Below are 15,627 nucleotides of genomic sequence, written 5' to 3'. Positions count from 1 at the left end.
GCTCACATGTTGACCATCTCCGTATAAAACCAATGGTTTACATAGGAGACCTGAAGCTTGAACCACAAAGTTTGATGTCTGTATCCAGATCCTGGTCCACCTCATGTCACAAGAAGAAAGTGTTTCTGAAGTCATAATGTTAGTAGGTGCAAGTTGGTCACTTGTAATGGGGAATCTGAGCATTAGGCAGACTAACAGAAGACAGAAGCTGTCAACTTCTTTGTCCTTGCCAACAACAAGATATCGATATTGAATGATAACGAGCTACTCTAGACTGACAGCACTACTGAGTCCCATCAGTCAGTTTTACTTCCTATAAGAAAATGAAAAAACACCTTCATTTTCTTATTCTCTGTATGCTCATTTTAATCAGTTACTTGCTTAGCCACTCAGCATATATACATAAAATTCTCGCTTAATGTTCCTTAGAAAAAGAACTTGATGTACTGCTTTAATCTAGCAAGCTCACATGTGTGATGTACTGGTCAGTTATGCTGTTGTTCCATCACTGAGGAATGAAACGACCTCCCTTCCTCATAGATGACGTAACTCCTTCCCATTGTGTTGTGATATCAGTTTCTTTGCCTCTGTGGTTTTATTGCAAAAAGCCCTGCAGCAGACGAAAGACTCCTTCCTTTATCCGCTCTGTTTCTGTCTCAGTCTCTTTCTCCAGCATGAAAATGGGAAAATGGCATGATGACGCAGGTGGTACCAGCAAAGGATGAGTCACTGTGCATTTAGAACAAATACGCTTGACACGTGAGCACACAAACACACACACACACACACACACACACACACACACACACACACACACACAGACAGAGCAGTAGCCTATATTGTCTCATTGTAAACATTCTGATTCCTGTACTAGCTGCAAGCTGGTGATTAATCATGTCACCTTACTTTCTGTCAGAAATGCCTCTAATGCTTGCAAGCTAAAGGGACACTGCAGGATGCTGAATATATTTGATAATTAAAACTTAATGCTTCCCCACATTACAGAAAAGGAACATCAGCAACAGCTGACCATATTTCATGGAGACAAAAAAGTTTCCAGCCAAGGACACTGCACACTGACTGCATACTTCAGCACTGTCACCCCAGTGAACAAGAAAAGTTGCTCTTTAGTTGTTTGATTGTTTGTTAACACCTGCAGCAATGGCATTTATGTATTTGTTTCTTGTGCTTGCTTTTAAGTCTTACAACATGCCAACTTTTTTAAACACTGCTGTTGTTCAGAAGCAGTTAAAAGAATGTGCTTGGCTTCATGGAAGCACAAGACCACCAAGCCACAAAGCCACATGACACTACATCCCATTGTGGCAAAACCCGTTTTTTTGGTCCTAGTTTGGGTGACCTAATGGCAAAGGTAGCCAGTAGTGATTAATGATCCCCATTGGCTTCCTACCTGCAAAGACATTTCATTGTGTATGAGAGGATGGCTTGGCAAGATGAAAGTGGGTTAAACTGAGTTCAGTGGGTGTTTTCTCTGGGTACCACATGGTGTAGTAAAAGCTGAGCAGTGTTAGGGACCCACAGAACCATGCACCAGAGAGCTGCTTTCTTGTCAGCTGATTCTTAATATTTGGCATGTAGGAGTTGCTGTATTTAAGGTGATATGTTTCAATGTTCAAGACAGACACTGACTGATGCACCTTGTAGGCCTACAGTAGCTTTTAATGGGTTTAATGGGTTAAAAATCAGAGTGAACACACACTTCCTTGCTAGCAGACACATTTGCGTTTTCTTCATGAATGCTCACTTTACACAAGACGGCGTCCATTCATTTCTACAAAAATTACTTACTGCCTACATATGCCAAAAAATGTTTCTGTCTTTTTAGTTTGATTCCTCCTTGTGTCGTCTACTGAAAATTAGTGTCGTTTTGGAAATTTAGAATACAGAGAGTATTAATTTAAGATGTTCACAGTTTGAGATGTCCTGTTGTCAGTTTTACAGGCATCACTTTTATGATAGTTGACTATGATGGCTAAAATGCTTTTTTGTTGCAGTACTACAATAGTCCAGTGGGAGAACTACCTTATTAGCACAGTCACAGATAACTGAAAGCAGGTGAATGAACGTGATCTGACTTGCCGAACAGTCAGGCTATCTAATGATGACGACTCTAAGGAATCTTGGGAAATAATAATTCAAAATGAAGATATCTTGTATTTACTACTTTTGACCATAGTGTTCATATGTCCATGTCATAGTTCAACAAATGTTACCCACAAAAATGTTGTTATTTTATTTGGCCATATAAAAGCAGTGATATTCAAAATGTTTCTTTTGGTCTGCGTTCGAGAAAACTGATGTTTGGTAATTATAGCCATAACGAAATGAAGTAGAAAGGGTTGAAACTGAGATTTACTTCATGTACTGTTAAACAGCAAGGGTGTGGGTCCTCGGTGGATGGATGTAGAATGGGCGCTGTATGTGGTGAGAGAAGGTGGAAGGATGTACTTGTGTGTGTGAGGATGTAGATGGTAGGGACTCACTCTGGCCTTGGCGGCAGGGGTGGAGGGGTCTGATGCCTTGTTGTTCTGGGTGGAGGAGACCTGGGGAGACAAGCACCCCCTGGTCAATACAGCCTCCAACCAACCACACGCCACAACACGACAGAGTGGAGGAACAGGTGGAGGTGGAGGGGTGAGGACTTGGTAACTGATAAAATGGTGAAAGGGGGGCTGAATGTGTGAGTTAGCGGCTGGACCAGTTAGATGAATGTAGAAGTCACTGCAGCCAATCAAAATGGAAGTACAGGGTTTAATGGAAAATAACAATATGGGTCAAAAAGAGGCAAACTGAACAAACTTCACTGGACAAACGTGTGGTATATGAATAATTTTAAATAGCTAATGACTGTAACATCAGTTAAATGATTAAAGAACAAATTTTGGGCCAATCAGATGGGAGGATAATAAATAGATGCGTGTACATATGTTTATAGAATGGTCCATCAGATGTATTATATCAGATGGAAAATGGCAGCCACTCATATGGCAGTAAGCTGGAGCAGATGAAGCACTTTTCAAAACATGACAATGAATTACAATAGATTAGTACTAATAAAATACAGTTTTTCCTGCGTTAGTGGCAACAGCCAATCAAATATCATCAAAAAGAAGAGTGTAAGAACAATTACAATAACATCAACCAGAAAACAACATATCAGATGTCACATTGCTGGAGTATGCATGGCTGCCCAATTCCTGAATACTAGGGATGGAAAGGTTGTTAGACCAATAAGCTCCTGCTGAATGAAAAATATTAAAATACATATAAGGCAAAGCAATATTCGTATCACTGGAGACTGAGTGAGTCAGTGCCACTTATTGTGATGTGTTTGTGTGTGTAAAGTGGCTTCACTCAGACGACTGACAAAGGTAGTAGGGCCATGTCTTTGAAAGGGAAGAGAGACAACACGGAGGCCACAGACCAGCTACTGCAAAAAATAGTGCATCTGTCTGAAAAAGTAAAAAGCAGCCTCACAACCAGAGACACTTCCCCATCAGCTGCTCTTTCTTGTGTATAGGGAATACGAGGTTAGGTTTTACAGAAGCATTTGGTGAAAAAACTACGGCTCCATCTCCTCTACACTAATCTAACTCTAATTGCCCATGTGATCATGTCTAAGTGATACAGGTTGAAGAAGTGAAGAATAGCTGTGAATATGAAACAGGGTGTTGCTAAAAAAGGAGCAAACATGCTGTTTCCCTGAATAAATAGGCCAAGGGAGAGATGGCATCTGTACTGGGTATGACACATCTTAAATGGTTTGCAAACCCTGTTTACTCTGACAGCTTCAGCTATATGTTAGCCTGCTCTGTAGGCAGAAAAATACTAATGGAATATCACAGAAATATATTGACGGACATGAAAATGCACCTATTTTAGAGCACAGAAATGTGTTCTTATCTCAAATCTGCACCACTAGCAAATGTAAGCATCAACATTTTAAACAAGAATAAAAATTGAAATCAGACAGTTCTAGACTTATGGGCAAAAATGACAGATCCAAAGAATACAAATTAACTTTGAATATATCCACAGGCAAACATGAAAATACAAGGTACGGCAAGAGAGAATACTGCACCATAAAGTTATCATTAAGACTGGAAACACAGGAAAACATCTAGCTCAAATATATCAGCACATCTGAAGTGCACAGACATTGCATGTTATTAAAAATCTTTTGTGTTGTTTTTTTGTATTCGTCTTGGTATGACTTTTAGATTAGAAGATCACTTGTACACTAAATATGAAGCTAGAACCCCTAGACAATTTACTGGCAAAAAGCTATCTTGACGCACTCCAAGATTCATCAAATAAATCTACCACTTTTAAATGAATAAATTTGTGGTCTTTATGGGAGATAATTTAAGGTTAAAATACAGCAGGTATAATTGGGATGAAATGGACTGACACAATACATTCAAATGACAGGGCAGACAGAAAGCAGACAGTGTGTCATATCCTAGACCTGGTGCTAACCTATGGCACTGAGGCTGACCACCTTACAGTTTTCCCCCAAAATAGTTTATTAATGTATAAAAAAGAACTTCGTAGCACCAGAAGGGCATATTACTCCTCATTAATAGAAAGGAACAAGAACAATCCTAGATTCCTCTTTAATACTGTAGCCAGGCTAACTAAAAACCATAGGGCTGTTGAGCCATGCATCCCCCCAACTCTCAGCAGTGATGATTTCTTAACTTTTTTCACTGATAAGATGGTGAACATCAGAGGATTGGCAGGGTTCAGTATTAGGGACGATACTTTTCACTCTCTATATGCTTCCATTAGGGAATATTGTCCGGAAGCACTCCATCAATTTTCACTGTTATGCTGATGATACTCAGCTATACTTACCTATAAAACCAGGTGACAGAAGCCACCTTACCAATTTGGAAAACTGTCTGAAAGACATTAAGTCCTGGATGTCCTCCAACTTGTTATTACTTGGACCTAGCTGGGCCGCCACACTGGATGGCATCACATTTAACTCTATTATGGCTGTGAGGAACCTTGGAGTTATTTTCGACCAGGACCTGTCCTTCAATTCCCATATAACATATCACCAGGACTGCCTTTTTTCACCTTCGTAGCATAGTTAAAATAAGGAACATTTTTTCTCAGAGTGATGCTGGGAAGTTGGTCCATGCATTCATCACTTCTAGGCTGGACTACTGTACTACTACTTCTCTTTTGGCAGGATGTTCTAATAACTCTCTTAAGAGTCTCCAGCTGGTCCAGAATACTGCAGCGAGGGTACTGACAGGAGTTAATCAGAGAGCGCATATCGCACCTGTTTTAGCCTCATTCCATTGGCTTCCTGTAGGATATAGGATAGACTTCAAAATCCTTTTATGGACTTACAAGGCTCTGAATAACAAAGCTCCGTCCTATCTCAAGGACCGCATTGTTCCTTATTGCCTCAGTAGAACACTTCGCTCCCAGAATGCAGGTATGCTAGTGGTTCCCAGTATCTCTAAAAACAGACTGGGAGGTAGAGCTTTCAACTACCGTGCTCCACTACTGTGGAACCAGCGCTCTCCATGGGTCAGAGAGGTAGACACTCTCTCCACTTTTAGGTCCAGGCTAAAAACATTCCTCTACGATAGAGCTTTTAGTTAGGGCTGGCTCAGGTAACTGAAACATTTTATAGCTATGCAGCCATAGGCACAGACTGCTGGGGGTCTCATCAGGATACAAGGAGCCATCTCGTCTCCTCTCCTTCTACACATTTGCTGTTCCATCTTTATCTGTTATACTGTATAGTCTGGCCTTGGTGTCTTGCACTCTCTCTGTGTCTTTACAGATTTCTCCAGAGCTCCATCCACCACCAACCTCCATCACCAACCTTGCATCACCTCCTTCCCTGTGCTTCTACCCTCTCTGCCGTCCCTGCTTATCAACCAACTTGCTGCTCCTGCTTTCGCTGTTCACGGCCTGGCCTGCCCACCAGGAGCTGCACACATCAGCTATCCCCTGAATGAATATTCCCCATCTATTCCATATCTCATGTTGTTAACTGCTTTCCTGCCTGCACAACATCCATTGCACGTCTGCCCGTCCTGGATGAGTGATCCCTCCTCTGTTGCTCAACCTGAGGTTTCTCCCATTTTTCCTTGTGAAAGGTTTTTCTGGGAGCTTTTCCTTAGTCGATGTGAGGGTTGAAGGGCAGAGGATGTTGCTATGATGTTACATAAAGCCCTTTGAGACAAACTGCTTGTAAAAATGGGCTATACAAATAAAGTTGTCTTGTCTTATCTTGTCTTGTGTATGATTCAAACCTTTCCTAAAATGCCACAAATTTTAGGGGGACACAAACACAACCAGGTGCCTGAGCCATGTCAGTCCTTGACATGCTATGCACCTTTAAGACAGTAGAATAAAGATAGAAAGATCATTGTCAGAGTTTTGCAGGTGTCACTGCGTGTGTTACAGCAGGTGCCAGGGAACTGGGTTGCTGTAAGACAGATGTACCTGAGAGTGTGAGAAACAAAGTTCACATGGCACCGAATCTACAAAAGGAGGGAGATGGATAGAAGTGGAAGAAAGAGTAGATGGTAGAAGGGAGCCATAACTGGAAACTGAAAGTCAAATAGAAAGACAGACAGTCACCTCAATTAGCATACACAATGGTAATGACCTCTAAAAAACAAAATGTCTGTCTCTGTGTGCAGAGGTGAGGCATATATGAGTCATTTGTGATATGGGATTACATTGCATTCATCAAATGGGGTGCGAGTTAACCACTTTAACATTGGTAAGGTGGTGTCACATTACCTCTCCCACTTGAACTCCACTACCTCTCCCACTTGACCATTTTTTTAATGGTATGTCCTCTCCTTTCCATGTATCCCAGTCTCACCCTTATGACATGTGTTACCACAGCTGTGACACATTGCGCTGCCTTACCTAGCACAGAGGTGAGCACGAGAGTGTTGCAAATGTGGTTGAATCCAGTGTGCTCAGTACTGAACTAACCTTAACGTAACCTTCTATTGGTTTTAGTTATCAGCCCCAGACAAAAAGATGTTGTTGTTATAGATTTACGGACATCTGGGGACCACATTCACAATGCTTTCATGTAATCTAGTTGCACGTCACTCAGCACTGCATCAAGGTCAACAATGATTTCCGGCAGAAATGAAAGCCACTTATCCTAGAGGATCTGCCAGGACACAATATATTGTCAGACCTAAAGATAAAACAGTAAAATTTCAATTTATTTTAATTTCCATGCTATTAGATTCATTTGGAGTTGAAGTTCTTACATAAATGTTTGCGAAAAAGCCATTTGACTATTTTGGCATCCAATTCAGACAACCCATTGTAACTGTCTCAGAAATGCAGAATCTGCCTGTTCGTTCAAGAAAGCATCTGCTGCTTGCAGATCTTGACAGACTGACGACTAGCAGGACTGTCTGGTGACAGATCAAGATAACATCTAAACTTGGGTTGCTATATCTGAAAATGTATCCTTTTCTCTTCATTTTGGCTTTTTTGAAAATTCTCCAGATTTGAAATGTGGGCCTCGCACTGTGGTTGAAACGCAGCTTTTTGAAAGTGAGATATGGAGCATTTAACATGCAAATTAAGATTTGAATTTCAGGCAGAAATTTCCACCCTCTGCATGGAGGCGATCCAACAAATATACACTTAGATACATAAAGCTTTCAAGGCCTGTGCCATGAAATGGGAGAGGAAATAAACAGATTTCGCCAGGACCATGCCCCGATGAAAGCTGAACAAGCTGACAGAGTACACAGACACTTCAATGCATTCGACAGCTGGAGCACTTTGACAAATTGAAAATGAAAGAGATGAAAGGGCTAAAGGTCTAACATTTTGATCTTGAAAGAAACAGTCAGTGACGAACTTGAGGTTTATCGGCCTCCCAGAGGGACCAGAGGGCTCTGGAGTGCCAGATGAACTTTCCCTCCCAAGGAGTGATTGACTGTCTGCCCATCTATGTCCATCGCTAGTGTCAAAACGTAAAAAGGGAGCTTAACAAAGCGCCAATATTGTCTAGTCCGATTTTATGTACAAGAAGAGAGAATCATGGGCATTGCCAAAGTAGCTTGTTAAGATGAGCAAGCTCTGGGCTGCTTTCAGTGCAGTTAAGTTATGGTGATGGCACCTGTCTGAAATTTCAAACGTAACATTAGAAATTGATCATCTGCACTCAATAAAACTATGTTCGGATCTCTGCTATAATAGTGACTCTTTCCAATCAGATGTTGATCTCCTTACTCGCATTTACCATTTAAAATAACAACAAATTAATTCAAGTGTTACGGTAGTACTGTGAGTAGTGATGAGAGTTATTGCCAGCTTGTTTACAGCAAATGTGCAATTTATGAACTTGAAAGGTTGTTCCAGGAAAACTTATTTGCAGCAGTTTTTCCAGTTTGGCATGTAGCATTCATGCTCACTCATTTTGTACAAATGGAGGCATTTGTTTTGATTACAATATATTACCAACAATACCATTGTAACAAAGTCTGTGAAAATATGCTCTACTAGTACAAAATAGTTTATTATTTTGTGTCTTTTTCTTTCTTTGTAACCCATCAAAATGAGATGAGTCTTGGGCCTTTACTTTGTTCAACTTTGTATGTCATAATATGAGCATGCTTTTCTTTTTCTTTTGTGTGTTCTTCTTATATTTTTGAGTAAGTGCTCTGTATGTTCCAACAAGAGAAAGCCTGCTCAGGTTTGTGACTTCGCTCCCCCTTTCTGTGATAACTCATTTCTATGTCATTACAGCTAATCATGCGATACAGCTGATGTCATCAACCTGATTTTATGATTATTTTGCCAGATAATTGCAAATAATGGTGATCTGATTAACACTGCAGTGCAGTAGCACAAAAATGAACAACCAGTGGCCTCACTTGAGACTCACACAGTGTTAACTTACTTGTTAAATAACAAATGAATCTGATAGTCAGCCAGTGAAAAATAAAACATGTTATGATGTACCACATATAGCAGATATTTGAATTACTAACACTGCCAACCACTGTCAAACCATTTGCTGATACTAGAAAATTTGCAGCATTTCAGGGATCTTGACTGGTACATCATCATTATTCATTCATTCACCTTTCTCTACTGTCTGGTGTGTCCTACCTTTCCTCCACCAGGCTGGTACTTGATATTATCAATGGATCCAATCTTAGAGCGAACGTTTTTAAGGTCAGGTGTCGGAGCATTGATGGGTCGAGGGGTTCGCGGAGCACGGGGTACCGGTGGCTTTTTCTCCACAGGGGTCTGCTTGGGCACGGGGGGTTTGGTGATGACCCGGCGGCGATGAGTAGAGGTGGCTTCACCATTAGTGGAGGCAGCTGGAGTAGCAGGAGTAGTGGTGGAGGCCGGGCGACGGGCTACAGACAAAGAAAAATATAGCACTGTAACAGACATCTGAAAGATGAAAAGTAAAAAAAAAAAAACAACAACAACAATAAACTAATGACATATAGACACAATGACACAATGGCTCTCATTGGTCATAAGTAGACTAGCTATGTCCAGCAAAGGGAAAAGAAAAGGAGCTTGTGGCCGTAGTATTCATCTCTGAGTTACTGGTATTGATCAACCTATCACGCTTTAACGTAATACATCGGACACGACATGGTTATCTTGTATCACAGGGCCTTGAGAATAATACCACATTTATAGTCCACTAAAGCCAGGCAGGTAGGCACTGTATGGATTAAACCATAACTACAAACTGATAGACCATGACTAATTTTGGAATTGGGGCAAAGTTATACCAGATCTGTTGTTGTCTGGCGTACGGTTTATGGGACGTCACAACACTGGATTAATTTCCTGAACACTTAATCTTACTGTCAGATGATCTCATGGATTTCTGCATTGTCACTGTGGTCAGATGTCTGAGGTTTAAATAGTTCAGTGGTTGCTCCCAAAAGATATGTTTTACACTGTATTAGGCCTGTTTTAATCTTACTGGAGCAGTATTATACACATTGAGGTAAGACCTGTTGTCTTGTTTGACACTGTGTTAAAATATAAAACTGAACTTAATGCAGAACAGGGAGATTATATTGTCTTCATTTTTGAGACACCGGACAGCAGACATATTTTTTTTTCTGCTTACTTTCCGTTGAAAGTGCAATTGTCCAAAGTAATGCTGTTTTTCCTCATTTTTTGTTAAGGATACAGTCTTCATTGAAGTTGACAAAATTAATCTGGGGTTCTTTGTTTTTATTAAAAACTGAACTTTCTTTTCTTAACTGTCCATCTTTTTGTAGTTTATCACCTGTAGGTTTGGCTTTCTTGGGCTCTCCTGTCTTGTTCTCAGTCTTGTCATTCTTGTTCGCTGAAAGAAGGAGACAATAGAAAACATACATAAAAACACTAGTGGTGGCCATGGCTCAGGAGGTAGAGCAGTTAGGGTTGTAAATGCACTCAATTTATTAGATACATACTCTCATCAACCTGGTTTGAAGCAGCAGTGGTTACTTTTACAGTAATCCCTGACTCTATACTACCTGCTCCGCTAAATCGTCAGACAACATTAGCAACTAGCTGGTGACGAAACAAACATTTACCAACTAAAGAGTCAAATATGATTTCTCAGGAGTTGATGTAGAGCAGAAACAGTGACAGACAATTAACATAAGCTATAACAACTTTATGAAGCAACAATACAGCTGTCAGCTTGTGCAGAGTTTTTGTGCCCCCCACTTGACCAATTAGTGTATGTGTTCACTGGTAAGCCGGTCAGCTATTTCTCTTTTTCCATAACGAGGGGAAAGAAGATGGTGATTGATCATCAATGGCTGACAATCCAAAGTCTTGCCATGTTGCAAATTTGCTGTCTACCAGAATCCTCTTGGCTGCAAGCGTTCGTAATTCACCAACTGTACAGGAGATTTAAGGGATATTAGTATCAGTATAGTGAGTCATTTCACTGTTTGTGGAGGTGTGACTGCGTGTCTATCATTCTGATGAAGCTGTGTTGTATATAATGCTGCCATAGTGTGGCGCAAGCATTATGGAATCTAACTAAACTACTGCCATTGGTGCAACAGTCACAAAAGTAATGGAGCTCACTCATGCAACTAAAATGAAATATGCACCTTGCAGGACATAACACCCATCACTGTGAACCGGATGAATGAATCATATTCTCTGAGGGTGCTGAGCTGAAGTGCTCAAAGAGCAGAAAGCCTGTTTGACTAACATGGCCCAGACTGAGTCACAGTTCCCTCGCTTAGAGAGGTGAGATACTGTTTATGATGTGCAGATAAAAATACCAGTCTGGTGTCTTCAGAAGCCAGCTCTTGAATCCGATTAAGTGTAACATATGGTAACAATTCAGTTAGCCTGTTGCCTGGAGTGGAGCCAGTGAGTCATTTTTCCAGCTGCTGTAGCGAGTTCAGGTCCTGTTGTAGAGGTCATGTTGCAATGGCAACACTATGAACTAGTCAAAACAGAATGGAGGTACTGTCTCTGACACCTATCACTAACCCTAACCCTGATGACAGTGTATGTGAGTGTGCACGTACCAGCAGGTTTACTTGCAGCAGCAGCAGAGGAGCCATTCTTACTGGCAGCTGTACGGGGTGTGGGCGTGGCCTTTGGCACAGGTGGGCGTTTCTCAGCTGTAGCATTTTCTGGAGTCTGGAAATCACAGCAGAGGAGAGAGAAGCTGTGGGTGTGTGTGGTTTGACAGTTTGTAAGAATGAGAGTTTATATGCACATAATGGTACATTGTGTGAAGTGTTGCTGCAGTGTGCTTAAAGTGTTATGAGAAGCCAATCATGCATTCATGACATAAGCATAGAATAAAATCAAAGACAGAAAAGAAGGGGAAGACAGACTTATGACAAACAGGAGCGGGGGAGGGAAAGAACACTGAGGTCTTATGGTCAGATCTAAAAATCAAAAAATAAATTAAGACAGTCATCGCAGGAAAGACGTGGGACTGTCTCATGGTCACAATGTCAGAGATAAGAACCATTCACGTATAAATAATTCTAAAACCACAGGAGGCAGACGTTTATGTAAAAATATAAACTTCTTAAAAGACAAAAGTGTAAATCTGTGGGGAATAGTTTCCCACATACCAGCACAAGTCCTCAGGAGCTAGTACAGGTTCAACAGGAGGACACTAACATCACCAGCTCAATCAGGCTCTGGTGATTAAACCTTAGCGGAACTGCAGGGATGGAAGTAATAAATTACCACCACTCACGCTGTTGTAATTAAGATGTTTTTTGGGACAGTTGTACTTTTATGAGCATATATTCAAGACTGTAATTCTACCCTCACTCAAGTATGTTTAATACTATGTAACCTACTTTGCTACTTTTAAAATCATAACTCGCTACTGAGAAGGCAAACAAGTCAGCCTGGCATCAAACACGACATTAAATTGCAAATGCTGAAGAAGAAATAGGCTACAATACAGTACAATCTGAATATACTGAACCATTCACCCGTGGTTTTATAGCCAACAGGCTATCAACAGATTGCAAACAGGCCAATGAAAACCAAGAAATAGTTCGTAAAGAAACAAGCAAACGACAAACAAAAAAAAAAGTCAGGCAGGCATGTGGGGAGGTCATTAGCCTACTGAGTTAGGAATAATTTCTGAAGAGAAACAGAAATTAAATGCAGACAGAGCCCAGTGACACTGAAAACCCCAAAAATAATGAAGAAAACATGTAGAACGAGAGCCCACGGCTGCACCTGGGAGGTCTTTTTTGTACACAGGGAGAAAGGCAGACAGTGTGTAAATGCAATGCAAACTTTGCTTGCCACCTGCGTCGATATGCCTACAGAAATTCAGCCTCTAATCTCAAAAAACACACTCAGGTAAGATTTACAGTTACTTATAATTTATTGCTTTAACCATATATGATTTGGGCAATTAGCTCGGCAAACCTAAAGCAATGTACTCTATAATCAATTAGCCTTTGTAGAACAGAGCTAACGTGCGCATGCATGTTTGGCTATTGTTAATTAAATTATACTTCTTAAAATTTTACCAATGTTAATTCAGTAGTCTTTCCACCAAATTCACCACAATTTCACATCATTCCATGCAATTACATCTCTGGCTGAATGCCTTTATTTAGTTTTCCATTGTTGTACAATAGCAGTGACGTGATGATATACTACTTATGTTTACAGAAGAGTCAATCCACACCTAACAAGCTCTCAACATGTAAACAGGCCAGGTTACCAGACATGATGCCAGTTGCAGTAAGCAAGCAAGACTCACAAGCAACTGTTGACAAGCTTGTCATCACTTTCACGATGAAAGTTGGTGATAGTTCATAGCCATTTGCAGTAGCAGAGCAGCCATTTTTCAATGACTTTGTTACCACATTGCAACTTTAAGCCAAAATCATCTCCAGACCGACTGTCTGTACTAGGATAGTGAAGCTGCTAATCACATGAAGAAAAGTTTCATTGCAGAACTGCATGAAGTCAAATTTGTTGCTACTAGCACAGACTGTTGGTCTGCTCATGAGAACATTTACCTTGGTGTCACATGTCATTGGATCGAAGAAGAGTCGCTGGAAAGAAGATCCGTGGCACCAGCTTGCAAAAGATTAACCCCCACCCCCAACAACAATGTGCATGTCACCTGCTAAATCTTGTGGCAACAACAGATGTTGCCCTGGCAGAGGGCAGGAATGACACCTACAAGAAACTCTAGCATGCAACATTTGCAAAATGCCAGGACATCTAGCACAAAAATGAACAATCTCACTTGGCTAGTGAAGTGTGAACTCCAAATAATTTGACCCATTACAGCATGTTGGAATTCATAAAAGAATTGAACTCATCATCAATATTTGGGACTGTGCAATGCATTTCATTTTATACATTTTTACACTTGCTACAATTTATTCCATCCTTGCTGCTTATTTATGTTAGTTCAGTTGTTTGTTGTGTGTTGTTTTTATCATGTCTTTTATCTTGCACCCTTATATGCACCTTATTCCCCTTACTACAAGGAGCTGCATTTAATTTTCATTGTACAGCTGTGCAATGACAATAAAAGCATTCTATTATGTTGTGTTCTATTCAACATACATTGTCACTGGAAGGATAATATGCATCACTGATGACAAGGGGGAAGATGCCATCAGAAGGTTGGGTGAGGACTTCATGGTGAAAATGTGAGTAAAATTAAATGACTCTCATGTATGCAATCTATTCCTACAACAGCCATGATAGTTTTAGTTATTGTATGTCATATACATGTATGTTACAGGTTGAGTCCTGTTGAAGTTGCATTCCTCAGGGAGTATTGTACCACCATGAGGCCGCTAGTGAAAGATTCAATCATCCAGCATGAATCACCATCAGCTGTGCTGGTCTCCTTTTCATATCCAAACAAAGCTAGACAGACTCTGTTAACTTGGAAAATCAGCTCCAGCTAAAACGAAACAAAAGGTTCGGAAAGTACGCTGTGCACAGTATGCTAGAGAGTTCAAGAGTTTTGACACCACCTTTAGGCCCTTGCCTGGCTGTTTGTTTGCTTGTTTGCCGGCCCTTGTCTGGCTGTTTGATTAGTTTATACTAATTACATGCTACACAATTGCCTTACTTGTATTATGCCATGCACAGACTCTATTCTACAAAAACATGCTGCTGCATCTGTGCATTTCTTTAGAAAAAAAGATTACTACTATTTTTCATTTATTGGAGAAAAGTGCTTTGTTGAAAGTAGATAATTTCAATACTGATCTCCTCTTTAGTTGCCTGCTATATGATGCATTAAACACCGAGCCTTAAAAAGTAGATAACACCCTAAGTAGTTTTTGAGAAGAATACTTTGTGCATTTACTTGCAATATTTCTGTCATGTAACAACACTATTACCGTATTTTCCACACTATAAGGCGCACCTAAAAGCCTTCAATTTTCTCAAAAGCCGACAGTGCGCCTTATAATCCGATGCGCCTTATCTATGGATCAATATTGGTCAATCGTGGCTACTGTAGTCAGGGGGCGTGGCCGAAGTAACAGATTTAAGCGCCGGTACGGTGAAGAGGAATTCCAGTACAACACCGTTTGTGTGTGTGAAGACCCCGATATGCTAGATATTGGTGTCAACAGGGCATTCAAAGCTAGACTGCGAACTGCATGGGAGCAGTGGATGACGGAAGGCGAACACACGTTCACTAAGACAGGGAGACAGCGCCGAACGACATACGCCACTATCTGCCAGTGGATCGTAAATGCCTGGGCTGACATATCAGTCTCAACTGTGGTCCGAGCTTTCAGGAAGGCAGGGATTGTCACTGAACTGCCAGACAACAGCAGCGACACTGACTCGGATAATGATGACGTTGACGAGATGGAGCATGTTGGATGTCGTATTCGCCCAACTGTTCAATTCGGACACTGAAGAAGAAGAATTCGAGGGATTCGTGAATGAGGAATGAACTGATAAAGTGAGCTTTACGTGTTTCTTTTGTGTGTTCACAACTGAACAAGGTTGGTCATATTGTGAATATGGACATTAACGTTTGAGCAACGTTGAGTTATTGTTAAATGGTTATTGCTTTGCACTATTTCGAGAGTTACTCTATTGTTATTGCACTTACGTTTGAGTTAC

General features: G+C 40.7%; 1 protein-coding gene across 1 annotated transcript in view; it reads right to left on the bottom strand.

Moving 5' to 3' along the window:
• Positions 1-15,627, bottom strand: part of map4l (microtubule associated protein 4 like) — an 80,163-nt gene that overhangs the window by 13,301 nt on the left and 51,235 nt on the right. The window contains exons 9-12 of the mRNA XM_046407779.1: positions 11,556-11,670; positions 10,304-10,363; positions 9,151-9,404; positions 2,505-2,564 (exon numbers count right to left, since the gene is read on the bottom strand). Coding sequence (XP_046263735.1) covers positions 2,505-2,564; positions 9,151-9,404; positions 10,304-10,363; positions 11,556-11,670 — 489 coding nt within the window. The remainder of the gene's footprint in view (positions 1-2,504; positions 2,565-9,150; positions 9,405-10,303; positions 10,364-11,555; positions 11,671-15,627) is intronic.

Source organism: Scatophagus argus, chromosome 13, assembly GCF_020382885.2.
Source record: "Scatophagus argus isolate fScaArg1 chromosome 13, fScaArg1.pri, whole genome shotgun sequence".
In the NCBI taxonomy this organism is placed as follows: Eukaryota; Metazoa; Chordata; class Actinopteri; family Scatophagidae; genus Scatophagus; species Scatophagus argus.
The sequence above is the reverse complement of the archived record's forward strand: the minus strand, read 5'-3'. Positions and strand labels throughout refer to the sequence as shown.